This window comes from Lolium rigidum, chromosome 4 (assembly GCF_022539505.1).
Source record: "Lolium rigidum isolate FL_2022 chromosome 4, APGP_CSIRO_Lrig_0.1, whole genome shotgun sequence".
In the NCBI taxonomy this organism is placed as follows: domain Eukaryota; kingdom Viridiplantae; phylum Streptophyta; class Magnoliopsida; order Poales; family Poaceae; genus Lolium; species Lolium rigidum.
Genome location: NC_061511.1, coordinates 122,454,609 through 122,482,463, shown reverse-complemented (window position 1 = coordinate 122,482,463; position 27,855 = coordinate 122,454,609). Strand labels below are relative to the sequence as shown.

At 45.0% G+C, this 27,855-nt stretch overlaps 1 protein-coding gene across 1 annotated transcript; it reads right to left on the bottom strand.

The window, feature by feature from the left end:
* Positions 1 to 14,757: 14,757 nt before the first annotated feature.
* Positions 14,758 to 27,584, bottom strand: LOC124705495 (protein NRT1/ PTR FAMILY 5.2-like). The gene is made up of 4 exons (XM_047237203.1): positions 27,326 to 27,584; positions 23,187 to 23,404; positions 15,915 to 16,486; positions 14,758 to 15,790 (listed from the first exon to the last, which is right to left on the bottom strand). Exons 1-4 carry the CDS (start codon positions 27,561 to 27,563, stop codon positions 14,887 to 14,889), a joined length of 1,932 nt encoding a protein of 643 aa, XP_047093159.1. The 5' UTR covers positions 27,564 to 27,584; the 3' UTR covers positions 14,758 to 14,886.
* Positions 27,585 to 27,855: the final 271 nt, after the last annotated feature.

The following is a 27,855-nucleotide window of genomic DNA, read 5'->3' as shown; positions in this document are numbered from 1 at the left end:
TAACAGACTCTTAGCAAGTACGTCATACACACGCTATAGAAGTGATGATGTTGGGACTCCAAGTGCAGAATGTTGTGTCAGCAGAGTATTTTTCCCACAAGGGTAACTCGAGGGTTTATATTATTGAACTCTCGGGAAACTGGACAAAGAGTATTCTCTTCTCCCTTCTTCTAGCAATCATGCAAGTAAAATAAATTTCTTATGTCCCCAACTCCACCGTGTGGTTGTCAAGCACAAGATTTCGTGTAAGTAAATAAAACACAAGTAAAAATAAAACAAGTAAACTAAACTAGATAAAATAACTAACTAAAAACTGTAAAGGGGTTGACTGTTTTGGTGTTTTGGATGCAAATAAGAAAAGTAAATTTTTTTGTATTTTCGGATTAAAATAGTGCAGCAAATAGAAAACAAGATAAAAGCAATATAAATGTGTTTCTTATGATAAAAAGTCGACCGGGGTTAATGGCTTCACTTGACTATTCTTTCTTTAAGTTGTAGTGGACAAATAGTAAGTCAACAATGATATATGAGGGTGAAAATAATAGTATGCGTAATATCAGAATTATTATGAGCATCACATCCTAACCTAGAGATGATGCGACACAACTCTCTTATACTCCACAAGAAAGGGAAAACTTCATGCAATGTTATATTAAGAATTAACAGAGCATAGTCATAAGTACTTTGACATGATGTTTGAATATCAAAGATGCTACCTTTAACAAACAAGATCATCACTACTGTCACGTGACGAACATTGCACATGCATTCACTTTATCCCTAGTGAGGTAGCAAAGGAAAAGGCAAAGCCATAATAGATCATGAAAATATTGTCACTGTCCAATCGGTAAAACCATGCTACTCCACCTAATACACACATCACCCCACACACGCTCTTGCATAGATGTTGGATTAGAACAAATACTTAAGAATGGGGTACATAATATGCATCTATCAATATATCTTACACATAATATTATCAGATCTCATAGCACAATATCATAGAATAAGGATCCACCACATAGGTATTACAAATTTGGTCATAATCATGTGAGGCATCTCATATGGCACTAAGAACTATGAAGACCATGAGAGAAATAGATCAAGCTGCTTCCACAAACCCATAGTCCAGAGGTGGACTACTCTCCCTTGATCATGGTGATGATAATAAAGACGTTGGAGAAGATGGAGATCCCTCCTTCGGTGATCCTAGCGGAGTTTTCCCCTCCAATCTTCTCTGCAACACCCTCCGTTTTCGTGTTTATGTGTTTGTGCGATGCTCTCCTCCCGAGAACTCTTGGGGCCATATATATAGTGATTTTTATATCAAAATACGTCGGTGGGCGAAAAGATCACGCGGTTTCGATGACCGAAGCTCTTTCGGGCCTCAGGCCTCTACATGTGTGGTTCTAGGGCCCAAAGGTGCTTCTCTTGATGAAAAGTGACGCTTCAAAAATCTCAGGTCAATTTAACTCCGTATAGGTCTTTGAAAGTGAAAAATACAGAAAACAGGGTTTTCCTGCTCTGCAGGGTTATAAACCAAATAAAGGGGATCATTGATAAATCCCCATAAATCAATGTAAAACATGGTATTATCATCATATAGTTGCAAATATGTGGGAATTTAATATGATAAAGGACAAAGTTCATGCATGCATTTTACATGCATCAACATCCCCAAGCTTAACGTATGTTCGTCCCGAACATGAAGGTGATAAAACTAACATGAACTTTGGAGTTTATAATATATAGCTTCTAAATAATCATGGAAAGTATCACAAGATTCAGTTAATAAAGAATGGCAATAAGCAAGTGATAACTCTTACATTATACAAAGCATGCATAATAGTAAATAGTATTGTAAGAAACATGAATGATAAGTACTATGAATCATAAAGCATGCTTAGGAGAATCATATGTTGTTGGAAGACTTTTTGTCCTCGCTTTTTAGGAATATTTCTTTTGACTCTTGAACACAAGAAAGTTAGTACGGAATGTATGTACAAACCTCCAACAAAATAAAAAATAGAGAGCATAGACATGATTTTGAGCTATACAATTCATGTCAACAATAATAATAAGGATGGGGCACCAAATATATAATGTATGAAGATATCTATGTGTCATGAGTTTGACCTCTTATAAGTGTTTCCTCATTTTCTTGAATGCTAAGTACTACACCTCTTGTTACTCAACTTCGGGTTACCAAGACCTTCTAACATACATGTTTCAACCAAGTATCGCAATGGGGTACCTTCATGCCGCCTGTACAAAGGACCAAAGGAGATGTGTATCTCAACTATATGCCATCCATACCGAGACAACATGAACAACAGACATTGAGCATCCTCTCTAACCCTCTCTCACTTTTTTCTCATACTTTTATTTCTTTTCCTTTCTTTTCTTTTTCCACTCTTTTTTTCGCAACTCTTTTTCTCTTACTTTTCTCACTCCTCTTATTGAGGATGCTTGTTTCTGAAACTTTCACCATGATTAGGCATGGCTTCGGTTAGCGGCCCATTGCTCTTCTCTAACAATGCATGCCTACTTGCTTAAAATAACCTCCATTCATTCCACAAGAGATAGCCATCAACAAAACAAAATAAATGATGATCAACGCAGATGCAATACCCCAAAAGTGCAATGTTGAAAGACTTCCCGAGTAAACATGGTTACGGTCTAGCTCATTACTCATAATCAGTCAAATAACAACATGCATAGTGGTATTTCCTACCAAACCTTACTTTCTTATGAGCTTTAAATTACACAAAAAGAAAATTTTGAAAAGGTTGGAGGCAAAACACACACATTATAATTGGAATAGCAAGTGCTATATAGGTAGGTATGATAGACATTGTATTTGATTTGAGCTTTGAAACATGTCTATGCTTGTGTAAGAATTCAAATCTTTTGGCTAGCAAGAGGCCTAAAAGCATGCAATACTATCCATAGGCTATTCATTTATCATCAAACAATGATACTTAAAATTAAACATCTATGTATACTAGCAAGAAGTAGCACTGAATAAGGCACATAACAAAACATCACTCAATAAAGCATGTGAAACTAGAAATACCATACACAAAATAAATTTCAGCTTTTAGGCATTCCTTCTTTTCTTTTGTGAGCATGGAACTTATTTAACTTTGAACATCCAGAGATAAAGAGATTGGTCCGGTAGCTCATGCATATGAATTAATAACGACTCAATATGATGGTACTCTCATAAAATAAAACAAAACTAGACACAAATAAAACAAGGGCGCTTCAAGTTTCTGCGAAAATTCTATGTTGCTAAAAAAAACAGAGTTTAGAGGTGCTCAATTAAGAAGTTTTTGAATTAGTCTAGTAGGATGTAATGGAAATCACCAAGCTTATGATATTCATCATACTTAAATCATCTTAGTGTGATATTCCTCCGTTCCCTGTGAAAAAACTTCAACACAAACTTTTATGCCCATTCTTTTCTATGGGGTGATGTTAGAGGTACAAATAAATCATGTTTGCTGCTATTTTACTCAAGAACAAAATTATATCTTCATGAAACAGATATAACATAATGTTATAATCATTCTAGAATATCAAAAGTTTCAAGTAAAAATTATCTTGATACTCAAAAGAATGGATCTAACAAATTAAGGCAAAATATGTCTAGAATTTTTACTGCAGCAAAACTGCATTTTTGGCACGACTTAGACACCTCAGATTATCCAATTTACGTGCATATATAGGATGAAAAGTTACATCTACTGTGATTTTATTAAGATTTTAGGAGTTACCTGAAAAAATACAGAAATTGTGCACCAAAAAGTGTAGCGTAGAAATCAGCAACTCCATATTATGTTTGCAACTTTAAACATCCAAATTGGTAAAAACTTGATACTTTATTTAAAAACTAGAGATTAAACTAAAATAAAAAATAACATGCTAAATCAATCACGCAAAATAAAAACCAAATATAAAAATATCTCAGGTTGCCTCCCGTAAAGTGCTTTCTTTATAGCCATATAGCTAGGCTTACTTACTTTATTCAAGTGTCATGGAAAGTATGTGGTAGCATGAATGCTACCTCCTTATTCCTTGGAATGTGCTCCATACACTTCTTGTGTGGTAATTCAAACTTGCCCTTCTTTAGAATCAATGATAGCTCATGTTTTTCTCTGAAAAGGTCTTCCAAGGATTGTAGGACTAGAGGTATTTCTCCCCATGTCCATAACAATGAAATCAATAGGTACATATGCGATGTCTACGGGTGCTTATATTCTTGTAGACAGTGTTGGGCCTCCAAGAGCAGAGGTTTGTAGAACAGCAGCAAGTTTCCCTTAAGTGGATCACCCAAGGTTTATCGAACTCAGGGAGGACGAGGTCAAAGATATCCCTCTCAAGCAACCATGCAATCACGATACAAGAAGTCTCTTGTGTCCCCAACACACCTAATACACTTGTCAGATGTATAGGTGCACTACTTCGGCGAAGAGATAGTGAAATACAAGTAGTATGGATGTATATGAGTGGTAATAACAATCTGAATAAAATATGGCAGCGAGTAAACATGCAACAAAACAGTAAATAAACGGAGTTTCGATGTTTAGAAACAAGGCCTAGGGATCATACTTTCACTAGTGCACACTCTCAATATTGATCACATAATAAAACCACTCTACACTCTCTTGTTGGATGATGAACACCACTAATTGCGTAGGGCTACGAGAGCACCTCAATGCCGGAGTTAACAAGCTCCACAACATTCAATGTTCATATTTAAATAACCTTAGAGTGCATGATAGATTATTGCAATTACACCAAGTACTAACATAGCATGCACACTCGTCACCATCACACTATGAAGGAGGAATAGATCACATCAATACTATCATAGCAATAATTAACTTCATAATCTACAAGAGATTACAATCATAACCTACGCCAAGTACTACATGATGCACACACTGTCACCTTTACACCATGGAGGAGGAATAGAGTACTTTAATAACATCACTAGAGTAACACATAGATGAATAGTGATACAAAACTCATATGAATCTCAATCATGTAAGGCAGCTCATGAGATCATTGTATTGAAGTACATAGGAGAGAGATTAACCACATAGCTACCGGTACAGCCCCGAGCCTCGATGGAGAACTACTCCCTCCTCATGGGAGACAACAACGTTGATGAAGATGGCGGTGGTGTCGATGGAGATGCCTTCCGGGGCACTTCCCCGTCCCGCGGCGTGCCGGAACAGAGACTCTCGTCCCCCGCATCTTGGCTTCGCGATGGCGGCGGATCCGGAAGGTTTCTCGTACCGTGGCTTTTTTCGTATCGAGGTTTTAGGTCGAGGAGGCTTAAATAGGCGAAGAGGCGGAGTCGGAGGGCCGACGGGCGATGACACAATAGGGGGCGCGGCCCGGGCCCCGGCCGCGCCACCCTATCATCTCGGTGGCCCCGTGGCCCCCTCTCGGTTGCTCTCGGGTGTTCCGGAAGCTTCGTGGAAAAATAGGATGTTGGGCATTGATTTCGTCCGATTCCGAGAATATTTCCTTACTAGGATTTCTGAAACCAAAAACAGCAGAAAACAGCAACTGGCCCTTCGGCATCTCGTCAATAGGTTAGTTCCGGAAAATGCATAATAATGACATATAATGTGTATAAAACATGTGTGTATCATCAATAAAGTAGCATGGAACATAAGAAATTATAGATACGTTTGGGACGTATCAAGCATCCCCAAGCTTAGTTCCTACTCACCCTCGAGTAGGTAAACGATAACAAGGATAATTTCTGAAGTGACATGCTATCATAATCATGATCATACTATTGTAAAACATATGAGATGAATGCAGCAATTCAAAGCAATGGTAAAGACAATGAGTAAACAATTGAACCATATAACAAAGACTTTTCATGAATAATACTTTTAAGACAAGCATCAATAAGTCTCGCATAAGAGTTACTCATAAAGCAATAAATTCTTAGTAAAGGCATTGAAGCAACACTAAGGATGATTAAGTTTCAGCGGTTGCTTTCAACTTCAACATGTATATCTCATGGATAATTGTCAACACAAAGTAATATAACAAGTGCAATAAGTAAACATGTAAGAATCAATGCACACAGTTGATACAAGTGTTTGCTTCTAAGATAGAAAGAATAGGCAAACCGACTCAACAATAAAGTAAAAGATAGGCCCTTCGCAGAGGGAAGCATTGATTACTATATTTGTGCTAGAGCTTTTCATTTTGAAAACAAGAAACAATTTTGTCAACGGTAGTAATAAAGCATATGTGTTATGTATAAGATATCCTATAAGTTGCAAGCCTCATGCATAGTATACCAATAGTGCTCGCACCTTTTCCTAATTATCTTGGACTAACACGGATTATCATTGCATAGCATATGTTTCAACCAAGTGTCACAAAGGGGTACCTCTATGCCGCTTGTACAAAGGTCTAAGGAGAAAGCTCGCATTGGATTTCTCGCTTTTGATTATTCTCAACTTAGACATCCATACCGGGACAACATAGACAACAGATAATGGACTCCTCTTTAATGCATAAGCATTCAACAACAGATAATATTCTCATAGGAGATTGAGGATTAATGTCCAAACTGAAACTTCCACCATGAATCATGGCTTTAGTTAGCGGCCCAATGTTCTTCTCTAACAATATGCATACTCAAACCATTTGATCATGAAAATCGCCCTTACTTCGTACAAGACGAACATGCATAGCAACTCACATGATATTCAACAAAGGTAAAAGTTGATGGCGTCCCCGTAAACATGGTTACCGCTCAACAAGCAACTTATTAAGAAATAAGATACATAGCTACATATTCTTCACCACAATAGTTTTTAAGCTATTTTTCCCATGAGCTATATATTGCAAAGACAAAGAATAGAATTTTAAATGTAGCACTCAAGTAATGTACTTTGGAATGGCAGAGAAATACCATGTGGTAGGTAGGTATGGTGGACACAAATGGCATGGTTATTGGCTCAAGGATTTGGATGCACGAGAAGAATTCCTCTCAATACAAGGCTAGGCTAGCAAAGTTGTTTGAAGCAAACTCAAGTATAAAAGGTGCAGCAAAGCTTACATATGAACATATTGCAAACATTATAAGACTTTACATCGTCTCCTTGTTGTTCAAACACCTTAACCAGAAAATATCTAGACTCTAGAGAAACTAATCATGCAAACCAAATTTTAACAAGCTCTATGTAATTCTTCATTACTAGGTACAAAGTACATGATGCAAGAGCTTAAACATGATCTATATGAGCACAACAATTGCCAAGTATCAAATTATTCAAGACATTATACCATTTACCACATGCGGCATTTTCTGTTTCCAACCATATATCAATGAACGAAGCAGTTTCAACCTTCGCCATGAACATTAAGAATAAAGCTAAGAACACATGTGTTCATATGAACCAGCGGAGCGTGTCTCTCTCCCACACAAGCATTTATTGAGAGAATGAAAATAACAAAACGAAAATAAAAGCATACAGACGCTCCAAGTAAAGTACATAAGATGTGACCGAATAAAAATATAGTTTCAAGAGAAGAAACCTGATAATTTGTCGATGAAGAAGGGGATGCCTTGGGAATCCCCAAGCTTAGATGCTTGAGTCTTCTTGAAATATGCAGGGATGAACCACGGGGGCATCCCCAAGCTTAGACTTTTCACTCTTCTTGATCATATTGTATCATCCTCCTCTCTTGACCCTTGAAAACTTCCTCCACACCAAACTCGAAACAAACTCATTAGAGGGTTAGTGCATAATTAAAAATTCACATGTTCAGAGGTGACACAATCATTCTTAACACTTCTGGACATTGCTCAAAGCTACTGGAAGGTAATGGAACAAAGAAATCCATCCAACACAGCAAAAGAGGCAATGCAAAATAAAAGGCAGAATCTGTCAAAACGAACAGATCCGTAAAGACGAATTTTAAAGAGGCACCAGACTTGCTCAGATGAAAATGCTCAAATTGAATGAAAGTTGCGTACATATCTGAGGATCACTCACGTAAATTGGCAGATTTTTATGAGTTACCTACAGAGAATCATACGCAAATTCGTGACAGCAACAAATCTGTTTCTGCGTAGTAATCCAAATCTAGTATGACTTTAGTATCAAAGACTTTACTTGGCACAACAATGCAATAAAATAAAGATAAGGAGAGGTTGCTACAGTAGTAACAACTTCCAAGACTCAAATATAAAACAAAGTACTGTAGTAAAATAAAAACATGGGTTATCTCCCAAGAAGTGCTTTCTTTATAGCCATTAAGATGGGCTCAGCAGTTTTAATGATGCACTCGCAAGAAATAGTAGTTGAAGCAAAAGAGAGCATCAAAAGCAAGTATGAAACACTTTTAAGTCTAACCCACTTCCTATGAAAAGAAATCTTCTAAATAAACAAGTCATGTAGGCATAATGCAACAAGCATAGAAAGATAAAACAAGTATAACTTCAAAAATTTCAGCATATAGAGAGGTGTTTTAGTAACATGAAAATTTCTACAACCATATTTTCCTCTCTCATAATAATATCCAAGTAGCATCATGAGCAAACTCAACAATATAACTATCAAATGAAACATTCTTATCATGAGTCTCATGCATAAAATTATTACTCTCCACATAAGCATAATCAATTTTATTAATTATAGTGGGAGCAAATTCAACAAAGTAGCTATCATTATTATTCTCATCATCAAATATAGGAGGCATAGTATAATCATAATAAAATTTACTCTCCATAGTAGGTGGCACCAAAAGACCACTATCATTATAATCATCACAAATAGGAGGCAAAGTATCATCAAAGAAAATTTTCTCCTCGATGCTTGGGGGACTAAAAAGATCATGAAAACCAGCTTCCCCAAGCTTAGAACTTTCTATATCATTATCAACAATGGTGTTCAAAGCGTTCATACTAATATTACTACCAGGCATGCAAATAAGGTTCCATAGGTTTTTTAATTTTCGCATCAAACAATCCATGTCTCAACTCAGGAAATAGAATAAGAAGCTCATTGTTGTCCATTATGCCTAACTAGTGTAAAGAAGAAACAAAAAGATGCAATTGCAGGATCTAAAGGAAATAGCTTCGAGCACACACACAACGGCGCCAGAAAAGTACTTAGTTACCTGGGGCCGGAGTATGAGTGCCTTTTACCTTTCCTCCCCGGCAACGGCGCCAGAAAAGTGCTTGATGTCTACGGGTGCTTCTATTCTTGTAGATAGTGTTGGGCCTCCAAGAGCAGAGGTTTGTAGAACAGCAGCAAGTTTCCCTTAAGTGGATCACCCAAGGTTATCGAACTCAGGGAGGAAGAGGTCAAAGATATCCCTCGCAAGCAACCCTGCAATCAAGATACAAGAAGTATCTTGTGTCCCCAACACACCTAATACACTTGTCAGATGTATAGGTGCACTAGTTCGGCGAAGAGATAGTGAAATACAAGTAGTATGGATGTATATGAGTGGTAATAACAATTTGAATAAAATATGGCAGCGAGTAAACATGCAACAGAACAGTAAATAAACGGAGTTTCGATGTTTAGAAACAAGGCCTAGGGATCATACTTTCACTAGTGGACACTCTCAACATTGATCACATAATAAAACCACTCTACACTCTCTTGTTGGATGATGAACACCACTAATTGCGTAGGGCTACGAGAGCACCTCAATGCCGGAGTTAACAAGCTCCACAACATTCAATGTTCATATTTAAAAAACCTTAGAGTGCATGATAGATCATTGCAATTACACCAAGTACTAACATAGCATGCACACTCGTCACCATCACACTATGAAGGAGGAATAGATCACATCAATACTATCATAGCAATAATTAACTTCATAATCTACAAGAGATTACAATCATAACCTACGCCAAGTACTACATGATGCACACACTCGTCACCTTTACACCATGGAGGAGGAATAGAGTACTTTAATAACATCACTAGAGTAACACATAGATGAATAGTGATACAAAACTCATATGAATCTCAATCATGTAAGGCAGCTCATGAGATCATTGTATTGAAGTACATAGGAGAGAGATTAACCACATAGCTACCGGTACAGCCCCGAGCCTCGATGGAGAACTACTCCCTCCTCATGGGAGACAGCAGCGTTGATGAAGATGGCGGTGGTGTCGATGGAGATGCCTTCCGGGGCACTTCCCCGTCCCGGCGGCGTGCCGGAACGAGACTCCTGTCCCCCAGATCTTGGCTTCGCGATGGCGGCGGCTCTGGAAGGTTTCTCGTACCGTGGCTTTTTTCGTATCGAGGTTTTAGGTCGAGGAGGCTTAAATAGGCGAAGAGGCGTAGTCGGAGGGCTGACGGGGCGATGACACAATAGGGGGGCGCGGCCCAGGCCCTGGCCGCGCCACCCTATCATCTGGTGGCCCTGTGGCCCCCCTCTGGTTGCTCTCGGGTGTTCTGGAAGCTTCGTGAAAAAATAGGATGCTGGGCATTGATTTCGTCCGATTCCGAGAATATTTCCTTACTAGGATTTCTGAAACCAAAAACAGCAGAAAACAACAACTTGCCCTTTGGCATCTCGTCAATAGGTTAGTTCCGGAAAACGCATAATAATGACATATAATGTGTATAAAACATGTGTGTATCATCAATAAAGTAGCATGGAACATAAGAAATTATAGATACGTTTGAGACGTATCAATATGTCATATGCAATTCAAACAAATCCGTCGGAGATAAAGGAGTTAGGTGAGGCAACATCCCCTGTGCCCATTACATCATTTACTTTGCTTGAAGCCTTTTTGGTTGAATCATCAGCAAGTAATAAATCAATATAGCATTTTCCATATTTTTGAGATTAAGTAATTCATATAGCTCTTTTGATATGACAGAAACACTAGATCCTAAATCTAGAATGGCATGATGTGTTTCTTTGTCAATATATATTAAAATCTTGGGGATCCAAGCATCCCCAAGCTTAGGTGGTATCGTAGCCTCATTATTGTACCTCTCTGAATATTTTCTTTAGATCTTTAGCAAATTTCTCAAGTATAGCAATCAATTCAGGCAAGCTACATTTATCATGATCTAAGAGTGGTTCCCTAGATTCACTAAGCATTTTAACTTCTTCAATTTTCTTTTCCCTATTGTATAGCTCAAAAATCTCACATGCCTATCATCAAAATCATCTTCAGGAACTTTGGCTTTTTCAAGACTTCCTATAATTTTTACTTCTATGAGGAAACCCTCTAGCATCATAAAAGCATTTTGGGCTGTTAAATTCACGAAGCTACCGCCACTTTGATTATCAAGATACATTTTACAGGTGCTTCCCAATCCATTATAGAACAAGTATATTAGCATCCAATCCTTAAAACCGCTTTCTGTTACATATGCAAGCCCTCTAAATCTTTCCCAAGAATTTACTAGTAATTCATTTTTATTTTGCTTAAAGGAATTAATGATTTCTCTAATATGGCTTACTATTTCAGAAGATCCGAATCTTTCTACAAATGGAGCTTTAAAATTAAACCAAGAGCTAAAGTTCCCAGATGGCCATTTTTAAATCCAATCTAAAGCTTTACCACCAAGAGAGTAAGGAAATATTTTAACTTTGATTATATTATTATTTGTGTTCCTCACTTTAAGGGTTTTGCACTTTTCATTGAATCTTTTTAAATGCTCCATATGGCAATCATCAGGTCTTCCATAAAAGTGATGTTCATAAATGACTTTTACTACTTTAGGATCAATTTCAAAAGACTCAATAGGTATATCATTATCTTGAGAAAAAAATTCACACTAAAATGCCAATAAGTCCTTCTTTCCATGATTTTCAGACGATAATTACTACTAATTTTTATGCATTTTTCAATTTTTATGAAAAAGAACTAACAAGCAAAAACTAAAAAAAAGCAAACAAAGACTCAAAACAAGACAAATAAAATACGATGCAAAATCTAAAAGAGATAAGAGAGCTCACAGCGGTGTTACCTCCCCAAGCTTTGGTCAGACGCAGTTGTAAGAAGATTCTTGTAGGGAATACCTCTCACGCAGCAACCACTATGATGTAACTCCTTTCAGTTCCCCGGCAACGTCGCCAAAATATTTCTAGAAGTTCCCGTGGGAATTGCTTGGAGCTTCTCACGCAGCAACCATTGTAATGCAACTCTTTTCAGCTCCCGGCAACAGCGCCAGAAAATGTCTTGATGACGTTGTGACTCCAAATGCAGAGCGTTGTGTGTCAGCAGAGTATTTTCCCCACAAGAGTGGCTCGAGGGTTTATATCGAACTCTCAGGGAACTGGACAAAGAGTATTCTCTTCTCCCTTCTTTTAGCAATCATGCAAGTAAACTAAATGCCTTGTGTCCCCAACTTCACCGTGTGGTTGTCAAGCACAAGGTTTCGTGCAAGTAAATAAAACACAAGTAAAAAATAAAACAAGTAAAATTAGGCTAGATAAAATAACTAAGTAAACAATTGTAAATGGGTTGATTGTTTCTGGTGTTTTGGATGCAAATAAGAAAAGTAAATATTTTTTATATTTTCGGATTAAAATAGTGCAGCAAATCGAAAACAAGGTAATATAAAGGTGTTTCTTATGATAAAAAGTGGACCAGGATTCATGGGTTCACTTGACTATTCTCTCTTTAAGTTGGAGTGAATAAATAATAATTCATCAATGAGATACGAGAGTGCAAATAATAATATACGTAAGATCAGAATTAATATGGGCATCACGTCCTAACATAGAGATGATGCAACACATCTCTCTTATACTTCACAAGAAAGGAAAAAATCCATGCAATGTTGTATTAAGAATTAACAGAGCATATCCATAAGTACTTTGACATGATGTTTGAATATCAAATATGCTACCTTGAACAAACAAGATTATCCCTACTGTCATGTGACGAACATAGCACATGCATTCACTTTATCCCTAGTGAGGCAACAAAGGAAAAGGCAAAGCCATATAGATCATGAAAATATTAATTGTCACTATCCAATCACTAAAACCATGCTACTCCATCTAATATACACATCACCCACACGCGCTCTTACATAGATGTTGGATCAGAACAAATACTTAAGAATAGGGTACATAATATGCATCTATCAATACATCTTTCACATAATATGATCAGATCTCATAGCACAATATCATAGAATAAGGACCCACCACATAGGTATTACAAATATGGCCATAATCATATGAGGTAGCTCATATGGCACTAAGAACTATGAAGAACATGAGAGAAATAGATCAACCTACTGCCACAAACCCGTAGTTCAGAGGTGGACTACTCTCCCTTGATCAATGATGATGAAGACGTTGGAGAAGGTGGAGATCCCTCCGGCGGTGATCCCGATGAAGTTTCCCCCTCCATTATTCTCTGCAACAGCCTCCATTTTCGTGTTTCTGTGTTTTTGTATCGCTCTCCTTCCGAGAACTCTTCAGGGCCATATATATAGGTATTTTTAGGTCGAAATACGTCGGTGGGCGAAAAGATAACGCGGTTTCGATGACCGACGATCGAAAGAGGCTAGGTGGCGCGCCCTACATGTTTGGGCGCTCCAGCTATTCTATTTTGGGCCTCAGGCCTCTCCAGGTGTGGTTCCAGGGCCCAGGGTGCTTCTACCGATGAAAAAAATGATGCTCCAAAAATCTCAGGTCAATTTGACTCCGTATAGGTCTCTGAAAGTGAAAAATACACAAAACAGACTTTTCCTGTTCTACAGGGTTATAAACCAAATAAAGGGGATTATTGGTAAATCCCCATAAATCAATGTAAAACATGGTATTATTATCATATATGTTGTAAATATGTGGGAATTCAATATGATAGAGGACAAAGTTCATGTATGCACTTTACATGCATCAAGAAGCCATCACGTCCATCGAACCGCCGAGCAATCTTTAGGGTAAATATCCGAATAAACTTATGTCGTCGACGCCACCATGATGCCAGACAGCGCCACCTCCATATGCGCGTCCATCGTTGCACGCTGGCCGTCGAGACCCCGCTGCACCATGCCGCCGAGACTCGTCATTGTAGATGGTAGATGACACGCCGCTCCACCTTGGTCTCCCCGCGAGAGAAACACGTGGCGACGACGCCCAACCACCAAGCCATCCACACGTCCATCCAGCCGATGACTGTCTCCAAAGATGATGCTCCCACAAGTGTGATGTTGTAGACATCTCCATCATCCGATCCAGGAGGCGCCAATAACTTCCCCAACAAGGGCTACGATGTCCACGAGCGCCACCGTTAAATGGTGGCCTCCCCAAGAAGGCTTCTCCCGAAAACATGGAGCGAGAAACATCCCCACCATCGCCTCTAACGAGGAATACGATACCCACGGGCAAAGTGATCCGCTGCCGGGAAGCCGCCGCAAGGCTGCACCACCGCTCACCAGATCCCTTTTGCGCCGACAATGAAGAGAACCAAAGGTGGAGGAGGCCACATTGCTGCGTGACCGGTGCCATGGCCAGACACATCGTCCTAAGGCGCCTACTCAAGATCCACCGTGGCAACCACGCCTCCAAGCCAAAGTCGAGGGACATGCCGCCGCCGTCATCATCCTCCCGCACGGGCTTTGCCCAGCTGGATCCGGCGGCGACGCGAGGGAAGATGGGCTAGGTTTAGGGGGAGGGGCAGCTTCTCACGTTGTTTTTGGAAAATGGTGTCCACGTAGACCCATGTTCCACTAGCTATTTTTAGTGTTTGCTAATTTTGAGTGTTGTCATCCTTTGATTTTGATGTACAAATTCGAAATTCTGTCAGGGTCTACATGGTTTTGCCGTACGTGTATTATTTCACAGTGGTGGACTTGAATTGATGATTGACTTGGAGGAGATTTCGAAAGTTCAGAGCATAACGTCCGGTGCGCCTGCAGCAGGAGACGGCTGCATCGCCACTTTCCTCTGCTTCTCCCCGCCCCCGTCAACGACGTGGGTGACCTCGGCATTATACACGTACATCCGGCACACGGCGAAGAAGACGACGAGGTTGGCGCAGTTGAGCACCGCGAAGAAGGCGAAGTAGAGGTCCAGGCGCGAGGCGTTAAGGTTGTTCTGGATCCACCCTCCCTGCCCGTGCCGCCCCGTGATGTGCGCCACCGTCGACAGCAGGAGGCTGCTGAGGAAGTTCCCGATGCCGAGGCTGGTCATGGAGTAGGAGGTGCCGAGGCTCTTCATCCCCTCCGGCGCCTGATCGTAGAAGAACTCGATCTTGGCCACCTCCAGGAAGGCGTCGGCGACGCCCATGAGCACGAACTGCGGGAGCAGCACGAAGATGGAGAGCGGGATGGTCTTGCCGACCTTGCTGTCGAACACGCCGTTCTCGTGCGCCACGTTCAGCCGGTACCGGTCTGTCACCGACGCGATGGCCATGATCACGATGTGGAAGACGAGCCCGACGCCCATCCGCTGGAGCAGCGAGATGCCCCGAGGGTTCCCGGTGAGCCGGCGCATGAAGGGCACGAAGAGGCGGTCGTAGAGCACGACGGAGACGAGCATGGAGATGGTGACGAACCCCTGCAGGCTCGCCGGCGGGATCTCGAAGCCGTGGGCGCCCACGTGCCGATCCAGCGTCGTGCCCTGCTTGACGAACAGCGTGTTGATCTGCGCCAGCATCGCGCTCGGCACGAACGTGATGCCTAGCACAGGCAGCATCTTGAGCATCTGCTTAGTCTGCTCCACCTGCGTCACCGTGCTCAGCGACCACCGCGACGTGCTCCCGCCGGTCCTCACCGCCGCTTTGCTCAGCACGCTGCAGTCCCAAGCAATTAACGCGAAAGAACATCAATTAGTTAACGCGACTGGCCGAACACATGCGCATCATCAAGTGAGATGAGAATTGATCAAATCTAGTTTAGAGTTGCATGATCGAGCACCTAAAGTTGGGTGTGTACGGCAACGGGGACGTCTTCTTCTTGGCGTACTGCTCGGGGTCGATCTCGTGCAGGTCTCTTGGGTCCACGGGCGAAGGGACGCGGCACTTGCGGACGGCCGCGACGATCACCCCAGCCATCTTGGCGAACGAGCTCTCGGAGGTGGGCTTGTGGCGGTAAAAGGGCGTGCCGGCGGTGAAGATGGCGATGGAGACGGCGAGACCGACAGTGGGGAGCGCGTAGCCGACTGTCCAGCCGATCTTGTCCTGGATGTAGACGAGGACCGTGTTGGCGAAGAGCGTGCCAAAGAAGATGCTGAACATCCACCAGTTGAAGAAGGAGAGCTTCTGCCGGCGCTCGCGCGGCTCGTGCTCGTCGAACTGGTCGGCGCCGATGGTAGAGATATTCGGCTTGGTTCCGCCCGTGCCGACGGCGAGGATGTACAGGGCAAGGAAGAAGACGCCCAGCTGCACGTTCGTCGCCTTCTGGTCACAGTTCAGGTCGGCTGTGCCAACGCCGCATTTCGCCGGCTTCAGCGACGGCAGCGACACGGCCAGGGTCAGCAGGATCATTCCCTGCGTGAAACATTAGCGGGTGATGAGGATGGCCGTGAGTACACAGCAACGAATCATTTAGGCTAAAAGGCCACTTAATTGAACGAATTCATCGGTTTCTTCGACAATCTGTATATATTTAATTTAAAGTAGCAAAAAGTACATGATATAAATACATATAAGTTTTTTTTTGATATTATAAATACATATAAGTTGTCTCCAGCAATTACAAAATAAAATTTAAATAGCAAAATTTTAAGGTCTTCAAATTCTTTCTTCTTCTATGACATAATCCTGTACTTTTTTAAGGCATCCGAAAGCAAAAATCGAACCACAAATCTGTAAATACCAACAAATGGTTTTCCATAATTTTAATTTAAGCCGTAATGCCAACCCTAGGTGTACGTGCAATCATTAAAGTAGTCAATCAATATTGACAAGAGTACAAACGCCAGTATGCCAGAGCAAAATAACCGGGCAGCCTTGTCAACATCGCTGGAGAGCCGAGAGTACGAATAACCATTGTCGAGAACGTAGAAGCCGGGGGAAATATTGCGAGGACAACCACATTGCGACAACCATGGGAAAGATCCAAAATAGATCTGGTGAAGCAAGTTTTGATGACCCATTCCTAGAAAAACCGTAATCTTCCAACACTACCATTAATGTTAACAAGAAGATCTCATTGTTGAACAAGAAGCTAAAGATTATTTATTGTAGAGGTTATCATCTCCATTGAGGTCAGCATTGAGGCGGATGCAAAAAAAGAAGATGACTACCAAATCCCTAAAAAATACAATTTTTACTAAAAACACCACACATAGATCAGGTCTCCACCTCCCTGACCCAGACGAGATCGGCCGAGGGAGACGGAACCGATCTATAGAGGAGGCAGAGTTTGAGGCCGCAGCAGTTCTATTTCAAGGTTCTCTGGCTGAAATGGACTCATGGTTTTTGTAGGGAGAAACGAATTCATCGTTTACTGCTCGGGCATCTTAGATTCTGACATCCTGAATTAACCAAGAGTACGACCATCAAAAAAAAAATCTCAGCACGTTGGCATTCGTGGGCTAAATATTTTCTTATCTTTCGGCCTTGCTACCGCGGCCCAGGTAAACGTACTCTAGGGGCGGGGTTTCAACCTCCTTAAAAAAAAACAAATCAGGTGAACATACTCGCACAAAATCCCAATTAAATTTCTTTTCGTTCCATACATTTTCTAAAAATAAATCATGTTCTATAATAGTTTAATTCGACAGTAATTTGTGGATTATATAGACATTTTTGTTTTAATGATTTGATTATATTTAATTTTCTAGAAACTGTTTCTCTTTCTTTTCACACTCCATTTTTATAAATTAGTTCCAATTCTGAATCTTTTTGTGCTCCCGGTTTGAAACGTGTGCAAAATCACCTCATCTTGCCTATGTTTTTGTTTTGGCCGACTTTGTATAGTAGAGAGTCGCATTTGACAACTAGCAACTTGTAGGATGACTAGAAGGATAGTAGTATCTCAGTCCACCGAGGATTAAACCCCACATTGCGAATTCTCCCCATATCATTAGGTCAGATCATATGTGTTTTGGGAGGTAACACTTCATAGCCATGTTTATATCTGACTTCGTCGACCTTCAAATTCCGCGACTCTAGCGGATACTTTAAAAATATGAGTATGACGCTTAGAAATACACAAAAAAGTGCGTACTAAAAACTTGTGTTCACTCTAAATCAAACTTACATTCCCGCTACTTCTCAATCTAAGCATATTTCGAACATGCACATAAGAAACGCATAGTTCAGATACGTATATATTAAATCAATACAAACACAAGTTCAGACAAAAGTTCAACAGTAAAACAAAAAATAGTTTAACGATAAAACAACATAGTTCAACGATAACTAAAACAAGTGCAAACACAAGTTCATAAAACTTGTGTGTGCTGATCCGAGTGAAGTTCCTTCTTCTACTCCTTTTTTTGCGAATTTCCTTCTTCTACCCCTAGCCACGTTTTTGTGGTGGCGTACGCGCAAAGCCAAGACTCCCACATTGTAAATTTGCAGTACGGGAGGTCAGTTTTTGTGTATACGCAATTTTTTTTTTAGTACGGAGTTTTTTTATTATGTTTTCTAGGCCCCTCTTTTTGGCCCCGTACTTAACAATAGAGTTGTTTATATAAGAACATTCCCCATTTTACGTATCTGCTATAGTTCCTCTTAGCCGCTACATTTTTTAACAAAAAAAGGCCTCAAGAGGCCTGGAAGCTGCAATTAATAAGCGGCAGGTAGAAAATTACAAAGAGGCCCATTAGCATCTCTTGCTCTGGGAAACCTAGAATTTAAAGACAAGGTCTCAAATTTTACAAAAAGAACCCTAACACGGAATATTTGTAAGCAATTAGGTACTCGAGGTTCTTCTCCGACACACGCCAGTGACCTCCAGGCGCTGGCCGCGCCGAGATCCGAGAGAAAGATGCTCGTTGTTCTCTCCTACCCGACGTCGAGCCAAAACCGTCGGCCATCTCCGCTACTCCGGGGACGAACCACTTGGAAGCGCATCAATAGCGAGCTCCGGCGATTGACTGAAGAAAGCCTCCAGATGGAGGTTGAACTCCTGGAAGAGGGCGGCCAGTCAGCCATGATATGCAGGGGCAAGGCATAAGAGCATCCCCACTCGTCTCCCGGACCAGGCCCCCGAGCGCCGTTTTTCTCATCCGGACGGCGAAATTCGGCCCAGTCGCGCCCCCGATTCCTCGATTTCATCCGGATTTGGGCCTAAATCCATCCGGCGAGCCCACGCCATCCCCGGTCCCCCGAGGCGCGCTCGGGGACTCCGGACGAAGCGAAAGCGCGCGAAACACCGAGAAATCTCTCCTGCGCTTTCGCTTCGTCTTCGCCGCAGAGGTGGACCCGGCCGGTCAGCGGCAGACGCATCGTCTTCCGCGCGCAGTAAAGGCTGCCGTCGGTCAGCTCGCCGCGGACGCGTAGCATCCACGCGGCATTAAATCGCCGGCTCCAGCCCCGCCTAAATACCCCGCTCATCGCGACGCGTCGCACCACTCTTCCTCTTCCTCTTCCCTCGAGCCTCGACGAGATCCATGGCGTTCAATGACGAAGACGGCGCGGCCAACAACGGCTTTCCCCGCCGGTCGCTGCACGCGTGGGAGGGGCACCTCCTCCACCAGGCGGGGTACCCCTGCCCGCCGGACATGAGGCCTCCCGGCGGCGGGTGGCGGCTAAGTGCGGGCGGCGTGCCAATTCCGCCGCAGCCCCATGGGCACGCCCTTGACGTTGCCATCGAGGAGGTCCGACTAACATTGTCGGACCAGGACCGCGCCGAGCTACGCTACCACCCCGACAACTACACGGCGTGGAACTCCTACTTCCTTCGGCGGTGGGAGCAGGAGTTCGCCTCCTACGACGGTCCGCCGCCTCCGCCTCCGCGCAACAACACCGCCGGACGCAAGCGGTGGTGGAGCGTGCCGGGCCGGACGCTCGAGGCCGTCCTCGAGCACATCGAGGGCGGCAACTTCCCCCTTCTGACGATGCCCCCGCTGTCGAGGGCATCGGCCAGCCGCCGCCGGGTAAGCAGCTGGCAGCCACGGCGCATGGCTGCCAGTTCCTCGTCGTCCGGTTCGGCGTCGAGGTCGACGCCGATATCCAGGTCGGCGCCGATCTCCAGTTCGACTGCGCCAGTGAAAAAGGAGCCGTCTTCCCCGCCGAGCAACCGCGCGCGCGGCGGCGGCGGGATCATCATCCGCGAGCCCTCGACGGCACAAGGACGGCTCCTCCGCCCCAAGCGCGAACCCGACACCTCCGGCGAGCAGAAGCGCAAGCCGGCGAAGGTGAAGGTGGAGGAGGCCGAAAGCGCCAAGGACGCCGCCATCCTCGAGGCCGTCATGGCGAGGTCCCTCCAGGACCTCGTCCCCGCCGACAACGCCATGCCCCTCGACCAGGCCTGCGCCTAGTCGAGGGAGCAGTGTGAGAAGGAGGAGGCGGAGCGGCAGGCGAGGCTCCTCGACGACGTCGCTCGCTACCGCCGACCTGCGACTCCTCCGTCCGGCGTCCCCGTGCCCATCATCGACCTCGAGGAGTCCGACGACAAATGGTACAAGCCCTCGCCGTCCTCGCCGCGCGACGGTGGCCGGTGGGGAGACCCCGGCCAGGGCACCAGCAGGCAGGCGCCACCTTCCGATGATGGCGGCGACGGCGACGACGACTACACGGTGTTCTACCGCCATTTAGGCATGTAGAGCGTCGTGTTTTATTTAGTTTTATTTGTATCACCTGGCCGAATTCGAAATATAGTCGAATTCGGCCTCTATGTATGAACTTCGCGCTCTATATAGTAAATATAATTAAATTTAGTCTAAATTCAACCGTTTTAAGCCGTATTTTGTCAAGTTTCCGTTTTTCAAATTTAGACGGCCTCTTCGCCTGAGATCGCGGCTGGGAAACTAGTCCTTCCCACGCCAAATTTACGTCCAATCCGGACGTAAATTTCCCCGGATTTCGGTGTGGGACGGACAAACGAGTGGATATGCTCTAAGCGCCAGCACAAGTCAAAGAGCTCTCCAGAGAGTAGCCGCAGCATGGAATCCCCACCATATTCCTGCCTCAGAGAGAAAGACACCAGGCCATCTCCTCCCCTCGCCACCAAGGCCGGCCAGAGGAAGCCACCCCGCATCTGAGCTCCGTAGCAGGACATGGCACCAAGCAAAGTGCTTATTGAAGAAGGCCTCACTGGAGTTGTCGACGACGACTAGCTTCCGCCATGAAAGGTTGACGAGGAGCACCTCCAGCAACCGCCGGATGCCGCAGCGAATCATAAGACGAGTAGCCTCCAGAGGAAAGAGGAAACAACCTTATTTCGGAGGATGCCTAGCTCCATCTTCCACTCTGGCCACTACACCCTCCAGAAGAGCATGGCCGAGGGAACAACTTCCGGCTGAAGAGATCTAGCAGCCTACCCCCATTCTCCATAAAGGGTAAACCTAAACGAAGACTAAGCCTACTACTACAACCGGCGCCCTGCCTTTGCCTACTCCAGCCAGCATCACCGACGAGGGCGGCTCCGGTCTGCCCGGTGGCGCGGAGGAGAAACCAGGCGAGAGAGAGCTTCTGGAAAGAACGAGAGGGGTGGGGAAAGTGTCCCACCACAACTCTCTTAGCCTCTACATGAGTGTCCATACCCTATGTACATGTACGTTATGCTCTGCGTCCGGGCGTCCTCTCCGAGCTCACGTCCTGATCTGGAATCCTCTCGAAGCCCTCTTCCTGTCCCTTGGTCTGTCGTGTAGGGGCTTGGCCTACTGTCCCCGTGGCCGCTCCTGGAGCTTCCACCTTCCCATGGCTGCGACAACGGCCTCCCGGCCTCGCCGCCCTCTGCCCCCATGCTTGCTGCTGCTGCTCTTGCTCGCCGCTCGTCCCGACTGCCTCCTGCAGGGAGGTTTCGCAAGGAGAATGGCGACATGGTCATCTCGGGCGCGGCCTTCTCCGAGCCAGCAATGGAGACGCTTCATCCTCCCCTGCCGTGGGTTGGGCAAGCGTGGTAGTTGTGCTCACGAGCGTCTCCCCTCCCGCTCGTGGCAGCTGCGGCCCCGACGTCTGACCCAGTACTGGCTGGCGAGCTGTTGCAGCCTCGTCGAGCCCCGTCTTGGTCTTCTCCTGCTGACGACGATGAGGAAGGCGAAGAGGAGCTGGCCCTTAGACTCTTTCGCCTTTTTCGACTCCGCCATGTCCCCTAGTCCGCCCGGTCAAGGTTGGTGGCGGGCCTGTGGAGGCTGCACCTGCGGCCCCTCTGTGTCCTGGTTCGGGGATTCCGATGCTGCTAGCGCCGAGGAGGACGAGGAGGAGCTCGCCCCCCACTCGCCGCGGTTGGTTGCTAACGATAGTGAGGTCGGTGCAGGGGCGCTACCACGCCATGGTCTGCTTCTTGGGCGCCCACTGCGGACAAAGACGATGAGGATGATGAAGAGAGACTGGTTTCACAGACGGCACCGGATACCAAGTCCTTCAATGTTGTTGCTGATGTTGACAAGGTTGATGGAAAGGAGGTGAAGTGTGTGGCGGGCGAGCGTGATGGATGGAAGGAGTTGATGTTGCGGCGCGGTCCGCGCCACCCGGCTCTGCCAGCCCCGCCAATTGCTCGCCGTCATGTCCCTGCTTGGCTCAATGGTAGATGTTGCAGGTGCATAGCTCAATGGTAGATGTTGCAGGTGCATAGCTCCTGGTCAGCGTGTTGGGCTTTTCCGTGACCCCTTCAGTTGCTCTCGATGCCTTGAGAATGGTCCTCGGGCACGTGACTGTCTGTCTTTTTCGGCGTGGCGTTGGAGTCTCGTGTTCGAGTGTTTGTTAGTGTCGCTTTGTGGTTTGTCTGTGTGTGTTGTTGTGTTGGCTTGGTCCAGTTGCTGTAGATTTCGCCCGATTTTCTCATAAAAACATAGCACCCTCTACTCAATCTCAATTAATAAATGAGGCAAAGTTTTTGTCTCAGTTAAAAAAAAAAGTTATGCTGTGTGTTTCTCACATGGAAAAGTCCAACCATTGTGTTCGATGCACTCGGATGACTCCGAGCAAGAGGAGTTCTCTGAATCTGATAACGTTTTCAATCTGTTTTTTTCGCACACTTCCCGAGCCTCGAGCAGCCATGGCAACGGCTGGACAGGCGGCTAGTGTGACGCAGAGAGGACAAAGCGACACCGAGGTGAGATGAGAAACTTACGAGGAGGTAGATGACGGAGGCGACCATGAAGGTGCGGTAGCGGCCGAGGTGCGCGTCGGCGATGTAGGCGCCGATGATGGGCGTCATCCAGATGGTGCCCACCCAGTTGGTGACGTTGTTGGCGGACAGCACCGTGCCCTGGTGCAGCTGCTTCGTGAGGTACAGCACCAGGTTCGACGAGATGCCGTAGTAGGCCATCCGCTCGAACACCTCGTACACTGCCAAATTAACCAATAAGCACACACGATTCACACAAATATACAGACATTTTTTTCTCCAGAAAAGGCCACCAGATGTGTACTGTCGTTTTATTATGTCAACTGTAAAGAAAATGAATGCAGGCTACAACTGATAAGTGGGTGATATGTTGAAGAGAATTTGGACAATACACGCATCAGTAGGAGTATGAAAGGTATAGATAACGATAGAGATAGATAATCAGACTTTCAGAAGGGGTCTGCCTAGCAGATAGCTGCAAGAAGTGATCTTTGTATACAAGAAAGAAAGAGATGGCTTGCATATCATTTTGACTTTTTCCTCGTACAGCAGGGACCCGCCACGCGGACATTCCAGCGCTCATAGATCTTTGACCCACGAGGTAGCCATCACAGAATCAATCAAAAGAGAATAAAACAAGTTGATCGTGTGAAACAGCTTCAGGTACAAGACAAGATAAAATGCACTGTTCCGCAATATTATCTTCTGAAAGAGACTAGTACACCCGGAATTTATCAGCCAGTTTGGCCAATATAACTCGAAACAAACAACTACTCCAAAACTAAATTAGTTCGGCAAGACATCTTATAATATTAGTGAACAAAAGGAAGTATACTTTTTTTGTTTTTCTTATTAAAAGACAAAGAACTACTTGTAGTACATGTTACGAACTTATCGTCCTTGCCATGAACAACACACAAAACCCTAGCTTGTTGGAATCACGCTTCCTTCCCAAGAATAGGTCACAGGGGTTGTTTGATTAGCACAAGGTTATTTCCAGCCCCTATGTACGAGTCCCACCAGATAAGCCTAACAAGACAACGACTGCCTGCAAACTCTGTTTGGACTATACCACAAAGAAAACGTTTGCTTATGTCTTTGGAAGTGGGCTCTTTTACGGTAGGGATGAAGGAGGCTCAGCCGTCCAACTGCCCAGATCCGACCGCATAGATTGACTCATACTACTCTGGCACATGACAAGTATTTTTCCAGGCAAGTGCAACATTGTTATATTCCTGACAACTGGAGGGTATTTCGGGAGATTGAAGTTTGTCCAGTGAGCTGAGGTTCAGTCCCGATCCACCACAATCGCTCGCGGCCACGACTGCACTCGCACTCCACAGGGCAGATGGAGGCGAGCGGCGACTCGGCAGCAACCTGGCGATCCGCTTCTCCCGCAGGCTCATGCCCTGCTGCCGTCCCTTCCGCATCTATCTGCGCCACCACAACACCGACCTGCCGCGCGAGGAGCCCGAGGTGGACCTGCCGCTTACACACCACCGCGGCGAGGCTGCTGGTGCTGGGCGCGCGGACGAGCTGCGCCATGCTGCACCCGACATGCCGATGAGGGGCCCGAGGCGGACCTGCCACTTGTAAACGAAGCGGCGAGGCTGCTGCTGCTGGGCGCGCGGGCGAGCTCCAGCGCCAGGCTGAACGCCGACCTGCCGGTGACTTGCTGGCGAGGACCTCGACGTGGATCCGCCGCTTGCACACCACTGTGGCAAGGCTGCTGGTGCCGGGCGCGCGGGCAAGCTCCTGCGCTAGCTAGGCTAAATGCCGTCGCGTATGCCTGCTGCACCGCGGCCACTCCGGTGTCTGCTCCTCGATCTGACAGATGCAGTGAGTGGTAGTGATAGTTGGGGAGAGAGCAGGGCCTCACGTGGGCGGGGGCGCAAGCGCAATCACGTGCAAGGGAAGACATGGCGTGAGCAGGGGCGTGCGAGAGCGATGGCGGCTCTGTGCTGCGCTGGAGGATACCGAGTTATCGACCGCTAATCCTGGACCAAGCTGGCCTTTCAAGGGAGAAAAAGTAACGTCAATTGACTAAACTACCCCTGGCTCAAATACTACTCGACCTAGGGACAAGTAAATTGTACCGTAAAAAGGCTCTTGGAAGTGACACAAACGTATTGTTTCCATTTCTTTAGGGACGCACGACCATTGTTGCCTGCTCATACGATGACACAAATCATAACCTACTTCAAGTGACACACTGGAAGGATTAGCCACTCATATTTCACCTCCGGTATATGCTAAGTAAAAAAAAAATCAACTTGATGAGAATATTGCCTTTTATCGAAACATGCTAAGTAAAAGCAGAAACAAGAGCTTTACTGTGCAACCTACTAGGAGTATGTGCGGCCGGTCCGTACGGTTCTTTATGCACATTTCTCTTCCATTGACTCCTTCAATTTGTGACAACCACCGGTCTATATCCATCTACAGTTTTTTTTTTTTGACAATCAATACCACATATATTCATAGTAACAAATAGTACATGGTAGAGATACATGAACTGACTCCAACGATTACAAAATAAAGTCTAAAAGATAGTAACAAATCTTCGAGGTCTTCAATTTCTTTCTTCTTCCGAACACAATCTCGTACTCTTGTGAAGCGCAGCCAAAGATACATAACGAACCATAGACCTGTAGATACCGACGAAAGTTCTCCCATAATTTTTTGAGCCGCAATGCCAAGATCGCGTGCACGCACGCAACCATTAAAGCAGTCATACAACATCGGCAAGAGTACCAACACCAGTATATCGAGGAATAAAAACCAACTAGCTTTGTCGTCGTCGATGGAGAGCCGAGAGTACGAATCACCATTGTCGAGGACGTAGCAGTCGGGACAAAAACTGCGAGGATAATCCTCATCGCGGCAACAACGACAAAAGATCCAAAATCGATCCGGCGAAGCAAGATCCGAAGACCCATACCTAGAAAATTGTGATTGTTCAACACCACCATTGACGCCGGGAAGAAGATCTCGTCGCCGAACGAAAGTCCGAAGATCACTTATTGCATACGATGCCATCTCCATTGAGGGAAACCAACAAGAAGGCGGCTACCAAAATCCTAACATAATCTAATGAAAACAATACTTTTATTCAAAACTCCACGCATAGATCGGGTTCCCCACTCCTCCTGACGCCGGCGAAGCCGACCGGAGGAGGGGGAACCAATCTATGGAGGAGGATGAACTGGAGGCGGCTAGGGTTAGGGCGGCAGTATCTACAGTTGCTAAGCTACGGGCCTACGTCAATCTCTCATTGTGACTTGTCAGTGCAATCGTTCTTGCTTGTCAGGCAGTCAGCGTTTGATATATCAGGCCACTCTCACGCAATACTGCCGTTAACGCAGTGCAGACACAAGTGTATGGAGTACTTGGGAGTGGGATACTGCCACTTAAAACAGGGAAGGTCTGAACGAGATGGTTGCGAGTTTTTCTTGTTGAGAAAAATAATACTGCTATCTCTTATTCTCTATAGAAGATATTTAGAAATATAAATATTCTACAAAACCTATGTTGCAGAAAGAGAAGGAAAAAGTAAGCCAAAATCATCCATCCACAATTAAAATGGGTTGGCCTCATCTCCTTGAAAATGAAGTCATTCCTTGTATAGTCCAAATCGACGAGGATAAGAATCTCCGTAAAGAACGATAATTGCGAGTTGAGGGGCAAAGCATGTGGGGTGCCTCAAACGTTGCTATGCATACTTGTACCAGTTCCGATGATGTGGGGATCTTTCAGCTAGCACATGCATGACACTTCAGCTAGGACCGATCTAATCCAATCAAACCCAATCCTGTCAAACGATTTCCTGATATTCTCAGACCACGCCACACCTATATATTTATTATGCACGTCGTGCAGCCAGCAGAGATGAAAGATAAAGAAAAGAAAAACAAGCTGGTGGTGCTAAAGAATTGACATGACCCTCTGCCCTCGTACTTGTATTTCTATTCCTGTTCTGTTTCCTAAGAACACATGAGACGTCCACCACGGAGAATCCATGGCCGGAGCTGGACGGCGTATGAACAGAACCGGAGAAGCAAAAGGATTTTGCTGGAGAGCTAAATACAGTGAGAATTACAAGACTCGTGATTAGATCGATCCAGACGTGCATACTTGCGTACCTACGACGAAGGAGCAGGCTCGCCAGCCTCCTCGCTCGGACCGGAGGATGGGGTTGCCGTGGAGGTCGGTGGTGCCGTCCTGCGTGTACTCGCCGTCACCGCCGCCGGCCTCCAGCTTTCCCGCCATGGACGCCGGCCCTCTCCGAGCTGCGCTTGAAGCTGTGTGTGTGTGTGTATGGGAGGAAGTGAGGGAGAGATGGGTGTGAAGGGCACTGCAACTTGTTGAGGCCGGCTGCATGAGCTCCTGTAATTGTCCATTTATATAAGCCCGGTCCTCGATCGCGGCCTCGCAAGTGGCCAGGTTGGACTAACGGGGAATGCCAAGATGCTTGGACTGCGGGCTTTTCAGCAACGCAACAATAAACTGAAAAGAAAACCGGCCATTTGTTGGACTGATACGTCAAGGGGCACAGTGACAGTACCATATTGTGTTTTCTGTGCAGACGCCTCACAGCAACCGTAGCTCGATGCATAGTGATCGATCCGTCCGCGGAGATGCAAACGCGGCGCGTATTTGCGTTTCAGATGTA

What these genes read in the sequence shown, in the direction of transcription:
- LOC124705495 (XM_047237203.1), bottom strand. Translation starts at nt 27,563, where the DNA reads ATGCAGCCGGCCTCAACAAGTTGCAGTGCCCTTCACACCCATCTCTCC. An exon ending in AGCCTGCTCCTTCGTCGTAG is followed by an intron (nt 23,405 to 27,325) that starts GTACGCAAGTAT and finishes TTAATTTGGCAG; the next exon opens with TGTACGAGGTGTTCGAGCGG. An exon ending in CCGTACACACCCAACTTTAG is followed by an intron (nt 15,791 to 15,914) that starts GTGCTCGATCAT and finishes TTGGGACTGCAG; the next exon opens with CGTGCTGAGCAAAGCGGCGG.